Source organism: Lontra canadensis, unplaced genomic scaffold, assembly GCF_010015895.1.
Source record: "Lontra canadensis isolate GAN:19392208 unplaced genomic scaffold, GSC_riverotter_1.0 scaffold69, whole genome shotgun sequence".
Taxonomy (NCBI): Eukaryota; Metazoa; Chordata; class Mammalia; order Carnivora; family Mustelidae; genus Lontra; species Lontra canadensis.
The window spans coordinates 476,401-488,691 of record NW_022631063.1 but is presented as its reverse complement, the minus strand read 5'-3'; the positions used below and the strand labels follow the sequence as shown (position 1 = coordinate 488,691).

The window sequence follows — 12,291 nt, the reverse complement described above, 5'->3', positions numbered from 1 at the left end:
TTCACTTTTTGGTCTGAATTTGTACATTTGCAAGTCAATTTGCAGCCATTTGTGCTTGGGTTGTTTTTCTTGGCTGTTTTCTCTGAGAGCGGCCTGCACAAGATGGAGGGAATGAAACCCAATATTGAAGGGAGCCTGCAGGCTCCGGCTCAGCTCTCAGCTCAGTGACCAGATGAAGAGCTGTTATGAATTTGTGGAAAGTTGTTACTTCAAGCCATTTGGTCCTTCTTAAAACTATCAAATGTTAAATATCTAAACAGAATGGAATTCAAATGGGTGGAAATAAATGAAATATTTTTATAGTGAAATATTTCAGATACGATCTCTCCTAGTATCCATTTTTATGAAATTTCCTAAAGTAAATTTTTGAAAGATTCAGATTTCATACTGAACCCTTCCGTATAATCATTAACATTTCTCGTGCAGTTTTACTTTCCTTTTCCTGCAGGCTTTGAAATAACCATAAATCAGAATCTTTAATTTCATTTCTAGAATATCCTGGTATTAGTTTGGTAGAGAACCATCTATGTGGGATGATTTAAAGAACCCACACATCACCCCAGAATACATCCATATCAGTCTGAAATTCTTCAATAAGAGATTCTCATCATGTCTATGAAAATGCTTCTAGAAGATGTAGCATATTAGATCCCCTTTCTTGCTTACTTTCCACAAGGCAGAGATTGTGAGGTAACTCCTGAGAGCACAAACAGAAGAAGAAATGAGTGAACTGCTGATAGATGCAACATTTGAGCAGCCCCTAAATCAGCCGGGCCCAGAAGATCCTGAAGGAAAAAGACCTTAATACTATACCATTTTGAAAGGATTTCTTTATGATTTGTTTAATCCATCCATCTGATCACTGACTCACGCATTCTTTCACCAATGTAGTAAATTTTTATTGGATCTCAACTAGATCTTATATTAGGTTCTTTAGAAGATGGAAAGATGAATAAATTGTAGCCCTAGCTCTCTATTAGATAAAACAGAGAGGAAAAAAGCAATTGCTCAGCAATGTTCCTAGTGTTAAGACAGATACAACGTGGTGGCAGAGAACACCAGGGAGAAGAGTGATTAGTTCTGGCTGTGATAGCTAAGGGGAGATTCAGAAATGAGGTAGGGAAGATAGGTCAGTAATGGTGCATTCCAGAGAATGAAGACAGCTTTGCCCAGGTCCTGAAGTATCAGTGACTAGGTTGTGGTTGGTCTGGATGCTGGAAACTTCAGAAGCATAAGGCACATAGTGAGAAAGGTGAAGAACGGAGTTTGAGTAGGTAGGTAGCCAGATAGCAGGAGGACTTTTAGACTGCCCAAAGGAGAATGGGCTCTATCCAGACTCTGCAACACATTTCCCTTATTTTTCTTTGTCTCCATGATCATTACACTCCATTCGTTCTTTATTTATTATTTTTTAAAATTTTTCCATTCATTCTTTAAATGTCAGTCTTTTTCAGGGTCTGGCCATGGCTCTCATTGTTTTTCACTTCCTTGGGGAAACCCATGTAATTTCAAAGATGGTGCTCACTGTCAACTCCCTGCCACTTGCATCTGCCTCTCTTCTGAGCTCCACATTTCAAGTGCTCACTGACCATCTATCCCAAATGTCTGACTGGGGCCTCAAGCCTAACCCATACATGCTAAACTTGTTACAAGCTCCTTAAACCAAGTCTTCATCTTTATTAAAGGACCTCACCACACACGTAGTCACGCCCATTAGTAAATTCAGGGCTATTTTCAACTTCTCTTGCTCCCCGACTCCAACATTTCATTGGTTAGTAATTTCTCTCAACACCCAAATCTGTTCTCATCATCCCCACTGCCAGTGCTTTAGTTCAAGTTTCTTCATATGTAATTTAGATCAGACCTTCTCAAACTGTAGCTTACATAAGCATCGTCTGGAGAACTTGTTCAAACAGTTTCCAGGGCCCTTCCACCAAAGATTCTGATTCAGTAGTCCAGGGTGAGTCCCAAGGATTTGCACTTCTAACATGATCTCAGGTAATGCTGACTCTTTGGGTCCATGGACCATTGGGCGATATCGGTTTAACGATTCCAATTGCCTTTTAACTAGCTTTCCTGTTTGGACCTCACAAGCTGCAATGTCGCTAATGAAGTTGCCACTCCAAAACACAGTTTTTACTATGTTGCTTTTCTGCTTATATGCTTACATGTTTTCTAAGGCCACACATTGACCTTGACCTGGTGCCCAAACTTATTTCCTTGCATGGAAAGCCCTTAACAATCGGGCTGTAACCTGCTTTTTCCAGTTTCATCTCTTTCCACTTTTCCCCATGCCTTAGGAATGATTTGACTTCTGTCTGCATGTTCTTGCTCTCATGCTATTCTGAATCCTATTCCCTGCACCTGCTATGTGTCCATCTTCTTCCATTCTGCTCCTCTTCCTCTAAAAATGCAAAACTCCTACTTACTCTTTAAAACCCAACTCAGATACAAATTTCTTTGTGCTCCAATAGTTCCTTATACTGCTCTTTTAGGAATTACCGTGTTTTATTTTGTATGTCTATTGGTTTCTCCTGTGAGAATGACCTCATCAAGGTAATGGACTTTGTCTTTTTGTTTTCTTAATTTTTTCCCCCAAATGTTTAACATAATACTTGGTCATCCCACACACCAATGATGTTATTTTAACTAAATTTAATCCTGTAAGTCAATGTTCTCCCAAATGTATCTTATCAGTACCAATGACTTTTTCAGGAAAAGGTCCTCTGGGTCTAATAATATGGTAAATCATGAATTCTGCATAATAGTGTATATCGGTTCTATGAAGGAACAGTAAAGAATCCTGTTAAATTTTGATTAATACAGTATTACCAAAAGGTATTTGATTCCATGGATACTTTTTTGAAATGTGCTCTTGAAGTGAATAGGGAATACAATTGATGTCTTACAAAGACACTCTTGGCCGCAGGGTAAATGGTGTTCTGAGGTGTGGGGAGGGACTGGGCCAAGGAGCTAGGTGAGCAGTAATATTGGCCACAAATACCAAGGGCCTGAATTTAGGAAGTGAAGTAGGAGGTGGGAAGAGGTCAGAGCTTCAGGTGCTGTTTCTAGTATAATAAGCAGGGACCTGTGGCAATCTGGAGATGCAAAAGAGGAAGATGTTGAGAATGACCGCGAGTGTTACTTAGCTAGCTATTATTGTATTTCATACCAAGGAAGAAAGCATCTGTTCCTGTGAAGTGCTGGGCAAGTTAGCGGTCTGAGAAACATACTGTAGCTAACCCCATACATTTTTGGTAGTCAATTGACAAATAAGCTGAAAATCCTATGTTTCCCTCCATAATCCTGATTAAGAAGGGGAGAGGAGGCATTTTGATCTTACCCTTTTATTTTTCACAACAAAATCCAGTAGCTCAGTTTTTAGCTGCTTATTAGATACCCACTAGGCACCCGACACCATGTCTAGGAAGTGTCTGCTATACCCGGGACTTCACCAGCCCATCTTGCCCCTCAGGGGACATTTGGCAATGTCTGGAGTCATTTTTGGTTGTCGCCATGGGGGTGGGGGGGTGTGCTACTGGCACTTAATGAGTTGAGGCCAGAGATGCTGTTAAATATCCCACAATGCACAGGGCAGGTCCCCACAAACAAGAATTATCCAGCCCAAAAATGTCAACTGTGCTGTGGTTGCAAAACCCTGGTTTATGTAAAGAAAAACTGAAGTAATTATTCTGACAATTGAAGAGCAGCAGGGGTTTTGCCTAAATTATTAGAATAACAACCTCATTTGTGGGCCTTGCTTTGTTAATATAGGCCTAGCCAGGTGGTGTTGAATAAGCATTAGTTCATGATTTAATCTTAGTTCCTTTCTCTTCCAGTGACTAATTATAAGCAATTTGAATTGCTATGTGTAATCAACGATGTAAAAGTAGGACAAATGCACCTCTAATGAGACTACATTCGACTCCAAACTTAAAGTTCTCCGACGAGGTTTGCCCCATCGCAAGGGCAGAGAGGAAAGTCATGGGTTGTAGGAGGCAGGTGTCCTGGCTTTGAATCCCAGCTCTGCTGCTTCCTGACTCCCCCTCCAGGCCACAGCTTCCTCATTGTGAAAGGCAGCCATGATTTCCTCACTGGGTCCCTGTGAGGATGAGCTGAGTTAACAGAAAAGTGACATACTTGACAAATACTGATTCTACTCCCCTCCATGTCCCAGGCCATGTTGTCAGTGCTGGGGATACATTCACTAACAAGACAGATGAAAATGTCTACCTTTATGGCTTTGGGAACAGTTGGGAAGAAAGACAATAGGCAGGACAAAGAAGTACAATGAATAGGATGTTAAACGATGACAAGTGCTCTGGTAAAACACAAAACAAATCAAAAAAGGAGCATGATACAGGGTTGGTGCAGTGTAGATGAGAAGGACAGGTGTGACTTTCTTTGAGTTAAGACTTGAAATGGGAGGAAGTGAGCCATGGCCCTTTCAGGAAGAAGAGTGTTCTAGGCAGAGGGCACCAGCATTTGTGGAAGTCCTGGGGCTAGATCATACCTAGAGGGTGCAGAGGGCATCAGCAGAGCTGACAAGCAGGGGAACATCCGAGGAGGGGGAAGGGAAGCAGAGCGTGTGGGTCCTCAAAGAAGGTTTCAAGAGCCTTGGCCCTACAAATGTTAGCTATTCATTATTACTGCCCGTAGGTAAAATGTTCCACTGTGCATTATGGCTCACAAAAGAGCGTTCTATAAACCCCTCAAAATTCTGTGCCCTTCTAAGAATGTTTTTAAAGATATCCTTCGTTTAAACAAAATGGCAAGGCATCTAAGTGCAAAGGACAAAATTCTAGAATTCTCATGGCCAATCTGCTCCGTGGGTTCCTTGCTTGCGACAGCCACCCACTCTGCCTTGGAGCCCCACCCATGGGAGAGCAGAAAAAAAGTCAATGCGGGTTTATTTTATTTCCTCTTCATTTCTACAATAGGAATCGCTTTTCTAAGCTGCCTGAGAATTTAAAGAACACCTACTTCTGTTGTGCTATTGCTACACTAGTTTTGCTCTTACAAATTCCTAGAGACAATCCGTATTCATCCTGGAAACACGGAAATTTTATTTAGGCACAGCACTGCTCTCTAATCTCTCAGGAGATACAGGTTAATAATTTGTAAGGGTTCGAACAGAAATGTTAAAAACCCTTTTTACTGTGTGTAAATGCTTTCCATTTCCAATCTCACTTCATGCTATTTCAGCGGGACCCACCATTGTTACTTGTAGTAAACACCCCTTTCCAATAAAACCACAAACAATATTTCTAACGCAGGCTGACTTTCCTCTCAGTTGAACCTAAAATTAAGAAAGAAGGAGAGGACTTCCATTTCAGTAATAGTCGTTGCTAACCTACGAATCAAAGCAAATCATTTTTATAAGTGAAATTTTTCACTTACCAAAATGATTTTGAAACCCACTGTTCCTTCTGTTTTTAAAATATATTTTCCCCTATTAGAACATGTTTTAGTTCTCCTCTAAGTATAATTAAAAGAAGGCCATGATATAATTGGAAGCTGCTTCTTCTATTCTCTCTTTTGTCACCAAGGGTCCTCAATAAAATTCCCCAGAACTGGAAACATACAACTGTACACTAGTTGAAGAATTCTTCCTTTAACTCATGAATTCAGCAAAGTTGTTTAGCTTATCCCCATATTCCATGTATTTCGTGGGTAAAGAATAGACCCCAGCCACTGACCTGCCCTCATTAGCATGTCTGTCCCTCTGTCTGCCTGTCTGTCTCCCACTCCATAAAGCTCTCCCTCTCACTCTTTCGCCTTTTCTGACTGACTTTTCTGTGACAAACGGTGACCTAAGGGAAAATGGCTTCTAGACATTTGTGATAATAAGGTCCTAAATACACGGCATATTCCTAGTTGGAAAGTTCCACAGTCCTCTGGTGACCTGGGGGAGCGTTCCTGTGTTGGGGCAAGAACATGCACTGAGAATCACTTCCCGATCTAGCACACACATTTGGGAGGACCCAGAGCACTGTTCTGTCCACATTCCCAGAAGAAGCATCTCTCTCAGGCATGTTTCCACAGCCCAAATTTCACTTCCGGGGGGAATGCCACCTTATTGTGTTCATTTCTCGACTTTTAGGAAAAGGTTCGAATTTCCAAGTGACATGGACAGACATCTTCTGCTATCAGGCTCACATTTCTGAATCAACTGCCTGATTCCTTGGAGAAGAAAATTGATGAGCACTAACCCTACTCCTGACTCATTTTGCATTTCTTTTTTTTTTTTTTCCATTAAGTGTATGGGGGACTGTGTAAGACTTTTAAATACACCAGTGGCTTTTCCTCCTTTGAGCTGCGATGCCAGAAATCATCAGAAGAGAATATATAATGTTACATTATACACAAACTCTGGCCATGTCTTCAATTATCCAAAAGGTTCTTATGTCTTTCCCTTGTTGTTCTATGATGAAAACCCATAAGTAAATACACAGACCTAAGTATTGTCTTACAGGACTTTTGCAAACTATAGAAAGTATCTCGCTTTTGCATTTGAGGAATAATCTCCTTTCTTTGTGCATTTCTTTCAAGTAAGGTCCTGGTTTTGTTCTGGCAAGGTCCTCAATGGAAAAATATAAAGGAAAAAAATTTTGGCAAAAAAGTTGCAATTATAAATATCTCTTAAACTGCCCCTACCATGCTCTGATCAGCAGACCAAGTATTTTTAGTTTACTAGGGGTGAAATGATGCTGTGTCAATGTGTCAATGATGCTGTGAGTTTGCTGCCAAGGGCCAAGATAGACATTTAATCTACCCCATGCATATCCCCAGTTCCCATCAGTACTTAGTGTGAGGAGAGTCACTGTAAAACGATGTTGGAGACTTTCTGAAAGCAAATCTGGAACTGACTTGTGATGATGTTTCCACAGTCCTATGGAGGCTATGTTTCATCACTGGCCCTTGCTTCAGGAACCGGTCTTTTCAAATGTGGGATAGCGGTGGCTCCTGTCTCCAGCTGGGAATATTACGGTATGGAAATATTTCATAAATGTTGCTGCGAAAACATTTAACACATAATTACTCTATATTTGAGGTTGCTAGGAAAACAAATTATGCAGTAAAATTCACCCCAGCTTCACCGGGGAAAGTACCATCTATAAACTAGGTGGTTTGTATGATTCATTGTCATCATGTTGCAACCAATCAAAGAAACCTTAAGAGTGTGGAAAGAGTCTTCCAAACCCAATGTATGTTATTCTCTGCCTGAAACCGGGTGCCTCCTGACACACCAAACCTTGAAAGCCAGAGTTAAGTCTGTGTTTTTGCAGCACACAGGTAGCCTGTAAATGCATCTCATGAGAAGTTGGGTGGAGCCAAACTCTTCACCTCCATGCCAAAGTTTGCAGCCACCAGGTCCACTGCTCCAGAAGCCAGAGCCACAGAAAAATTTGTTAAGGAGTATACCTCCCGTGTATGCCTATTTTTACAGTTCACATTCAGGCAGGATGACTATTTGGAATTAAGTCTAATAATTGTACAAAAATTAGCTTTCATCAGATCCTCATCCCTGTGTTGGGGTAGAAATAAGACAACTATAACTCGCAGGGAATCTTTATTCAGAAAAAAAAAAAAAAAATGTGTGCTTGTGAGTGCATGCGTGTGTGTGTGTGTTTGTGTGTGTATTGGGAGAGGAGGATTTGGGGCACATGGTTCCATCTCAGATTAATTTAAGACACCAGTGAAAGTACCAGAGGGGGCTGCCTTTGTGATTTCTTTTAAATACAACGAGGCCATTCCATAAGGTCCTCCCTAGTTTAACATTTCCCCCACCGAAAGGTGGAGGAGGAAAAGCTCAAGGTCAGGCCTTTCTAAAGTTAGCTGTGCCTGTCTCCTCTGTTGCTTCTCTGGCCCTATTGAGGCAAACCGCAGAGCAGATGAGTTGGGTGGAGAATTACAGTAAAGGAAAGCAAGAACCTTCCTCCGCAGCTCCGGGGGGGAGGGGGACGGACAGTTTTCAAGCTGAGGGATCTTGTCAGTTAATGAAATGACCCATACCACACACCAACAACATATTGTTATATATTTTACAGCATCTATCTACACAGAGCGATTCATGGGCCTCCCAACAAAGAATGATAACCTCGAGCACTATAAAGTAAGTGTTTTCTGTTTCATTTAGGTCATGGATTTCTTGCAAACGTGCTAAATAATTGTGAAGCAGCCCTTCAGAGCTTACACTTTTGCTGGGTCCCCCCGCGAATACGCTGATCTTTTGTTAGCTGCAAAACACCTCACTAGGAAGATATTTACTCTCTTCGGATTCTCTTCTTTCTTTCCCCATCCTCCCTTCCCTCACCTCCCTTTTCCCCATCCTCCTGCCCACCCCCAACCCCTACACAGCTTGAGCGGGCATCATTTATGCCTAAGGTCTCACTCATATGTAACATATGACACATAAACTTCCCGTTTTTCAAACTAAGAATCAGATGGAAGTAATGCAAATGATGATGAAAATGTGTTGCTCTGACTCTTAAATATTTATCAACCAAAGCAATACATAATTTCAGTATTGGTGCTAAGTCCATCGCACAATGATTTAGCTAGTTTTCTATTAGAACTTGCAGCAACTAAAATGTTAATTTTTCCTCTTTTCCAGAATTCAACTGTGATGGCAAGAGCAGAATATTTCAGAAATGTAGACTATCTTCTCATCCACGGAACAGCAGATGGTGAGGTTTAAGCAAGACTCTTACACATAAAAATACTGAGCCAACATCACTTTGTTTAAGAAACATTAAGCATCCTCCTATGCCTGTGCTCAGGGTCAGTACCTAAGAGTCAGGGACATTTCCACAAATGAGTGTGAAGACTCACGGCTGACAATGTCAACCGCATGACTAGATAATCGTCGGTGTTCTTTTGCAGGCGGTACATTGTCACTCGATGCTTCCTGGTATTTAGCAGCACTTTAACTCTCTCTCTTTGTTGCAGATAATGTGCACTTTCAAAACTCAGCACAGATTGCTAAAGCTCTGGTTAATGCACAAGTGGATTTCCAGGCAATGGTACACAATTTCGTTTTACTCCCGTTCACGGCCTTAGACCCGTAAGCTCGAAGGAGGCATCTGATTTTTTCATTAGTATTTTTTTTTTCTATGACATCCTGGCAAATGGGCTGTAGGGTAGAGGAGGCAGAACATTAGCAGGTGGGTCTTGGGTGTTTCATGAACTCCCTGAAGGACACGAGGTGAGCCAGGGCGCCTCTGGGGATCCCGGTTGAGTCCTATCTGGAGTAAAGGCGTCTGTGAGATTGACGATCTTCTAGCTCGAACATGCAGTAGTTCTGGGATCCTGCTTGCGTACTGTAGCTGCTTAGCATCCCCACAAAAGCTGAGAGTCCCAGAGCAGCTAACAGGTTCTGTGTATTCAGTAAGGAGCGACTGGGGAATGTTATCAGTGGCCGCAGAGCCTCCCTGAAGTCGGGCGGCTCCACTCAGAGTTAGAGAACCCTTTTATCCCTGTGTTCTCACTGCCTGACACAAGCCTGGCCCAGCATGGAAGCCGGAGTGTTCCCCGAGCGAAAGAATGAATGAGCTAGCTGGAAAATCCAGGTGGCATGAGGACTCAGAAATGACAACAGAGAGAAAAGGAAGGTGAAAACCACGGCAAGGGAGACAACCCCTGACACCGGCTTCCCCTTCTCAGGGAGCAGAAGTTCTCCCTCATTTGCTTTTCCTGAGCGAGAACCTTGAAAAGGAAACCCCCATTTTTGGAAATTGGACTTTTTAAAATAATTTACAAAAGGGGATGGGAGATTTTTTTTCTGATTTTTTTAATGGTGAACCCCTGACGTAAATTCACCTTCTAGGTATACAGCATTCAGTCACGACCAATATCTACCTTTATTCAGTGAAAAGAATAATCTCACCAGCATCTCCCTAACAGTGAAGTTTAAATGTATAATGTCATCTTCCTGGGTGTTTTTAATGATACTGTGTTTAATTCCTATGAAAGGTGTTTACAGTTACATGTGTTGTGGATTTTCTGCGGCAGAGAGGAATTGGATTCAGAGGCTAACAGCCTCATAGAATTTTTGAGCTAGAAGGAGCCTCAGAGAAAAACCAAATCCAACCTCCTCATTTTTTTCAAATGAGGAAACTAAGCTCCAGAGAAACAAAGCAATGGACCCAGCACACCAGCCCTGGAGCACAGGCCTGCCGCCTGACTACCGCCCCCCCCCCCCCCCCCCCCCCCAGGATGCTGGCCCTCGTGAGAGCTCAGCCACCAAGTTCTAAAATATAAGCTTAAAGAATTCCAAAGGCTAGTCCAGGTTAATAAAAGTCTTTTATTGTCTTCCTGTTCTAAATGTCTGCATGGGAGCTATCTTAGTAAGTGTTTTTAAGTAGAATTTGAATCGCTGCATTAGAAAAACTGTCGGGACCTGCGAGTGTGAAGAATCAAAGCTGGGTGTCTTGTGTGGCTGCGGGAGTGACCCAGCGTCTGCTCTTTGCCTTTCAGTGGTACTCGGACCAGAACCACGGCATATCCGGCCTGTCCACGAAGCACTTGTACACCCACATGACCCACTTCCTGAAGCAGTGTTTTTCTTTGTCCGACTAAAAAATGACGCAGACGCAAGCCTGTATCACAGTCGGAACACTTCGTATAAATGCCTCAGACCATTTGTTCGTTTTACTCTTTATGCTGTTAAACCCTGGTACAAACAAACAAATGAACGATGTTCTAAAGGCTGGCGGAAGATGAAGACTCAGAAGTTCGTCCCAAATACTGTTTACATTTTCGGGCACTCGACCGTGCCTTTTGCTTTGGACACAGACAGTGTTTTACTCACCTGTTCGTTTGAGGAAAATAATAAAGTCAGAAGCTAAAGTGCTGTTATTTTGTCTGTGTGCGTTCATTTCAGCTTCTGGTTTTATCACAGCAAATAAACACTTGTGCTAGGCAAGCACGTGAGAAACGTTAGGTGGTGATGAGAAGAAGAATCTAGAAGAGTTTGGATTTTGTAATTAGAATTCCAAATGCTAGAATGAATAGCTCAGAGTATGCAAAAGCATTGTTCAGAAATCAAGTTCAAGATGCATTTCGTGGAGGCATCCTGAGGCTTGCGCTCTTTGCTGGCCCTCCGAGAAATGTTTATGAAATTTCTCCCAGATTTCTTCGATGTAGCCAAAAGAATTTGATAAGGATAAAGTCAGAATTTTGAATTTAGGCTCCCTTTAATAAATGCTTCCAATTTAGAAACATTCCTATTTTTTTTAAGATTTTATTTATTTATTTAACAGAGAGAGATCACAAGTAGGCAGAGAGGCAGGCAGAGAGGAAGGGAAACAGGCTCCCTGCTGAGCAGAGAGCCTTCTCAATCCCAGGACCCTGAGCTGAAGGCAGAGGCCCCAACCCACTGAGCTACCCAGGTGCCCCAAAACGTTCCTATTTTGTCTCCCTTTCAAGAATTAACAATGGTAACTGCCTTCAGATGGCTAAGCCACACCAAACTAGGCAAGCAAAACAATTAAACGAAAAGGACATCCACAGCATAGAAAGGAAAAATTTCATATCTATGAGATGTTTTTTGTGGGGGGGGTTGAGTTTAACATTACTGAGCTCATTTTGAAAAAAAAAAAATGCATAATGCTTGCAATCCCAAAGGCAGGAGGGGTCCCCATCAATTAGACACTTCCAGGCAGCTTCCATCTCTGTGACTGCCACAGAATTAAAAAGATCCAGGTCACAGGAAGATATTTCTTAACCAAATGTTGGAAGTCCGTGAAGCCACTCCCTGGGGGACTTCTCATTCATATGTTTCCTGGAGTTAGATAGCACTGCATGATTTCTCCCCATTCCTAGCTTGATTCTGCCTACTCGCAGCTGGAAGACCCTCTTGCCTTCTCTCAAGCTCTATAGCCAGAAGAACCAACCCAGGTATGCAGGAAGGGGCGTCGAAGATCAGAGACCACAGCCTCCTCTAGAATTGTCAGACATTTCTCTGTCCAACGCTCTCTCCACTACTGCTTTCTGAAATTATGCCTCCCACTCGGGCCACACAGTCCCACTGCACTGGTCAGGAAGGGGTGCTGTCAGGAAGTCTGGGCAGCACCCACACAGATTTAGGGCTGACCTCAACCCCTCCTCCACATATCTATGCACTTGCTGATGCCATGAGGGGCAGAGAGAAGCTATTCCCTTCCCATTTTGTTCTGCCTGAATCAGCCTCTGAAGGAAGCCCAGAAGATGTCCTCATAATATTCTCATTATCCACTCTCTCCAGAGGGGGAAAGGAAAATAAGCAACAGTTCTTTCTTAATACTCTAT

At 42.4% G+C, this 12,291-nt stretch overlaps 1 protein-coding gene across 3 annotated transcripts in view; it reads left to right on the top strand.

Annotated features, from left to right (window-relative positions):
• Nucleotides 1–10,765, top strand: part of FAP (fibroblast activation protein alpha) — a 74,396-nt gene extending 63,631 nt beyond the window's left edge. For 2 of the 3 annotated variants that reach the window (XM_032880298.1, XM_032880296.1), the window contains 5 exons: nt 6,891–6,990; nt 8,052–8,116; nt 8,618–8,690; nt 8,953–9,067; nt 10,480–10,765. In XM_032880298.1, coding sequence (XP_032736189.1) covers nt 6,891–6,990; nt 8,052–8,116; nt 8,618–8,690; nt 8,953–9,067; nt 10,480–10,543 — 417 coding nt within the window. In that variant the 3' untranslated portion in view covers nt 10,544–10,765. The remainder of the gene's footprint in view (nt 1–6,890; nt 6,991–8,051; nt 8,117–8,617; nt 8,691–8,952; nt 9,068–10,479) is intronic. The other variant, XM_032880297.1, reaches the window with a different exon arrangement.
• Nucleotides 10,766–12,291: the final 1,526 nt, after the last annotated feature.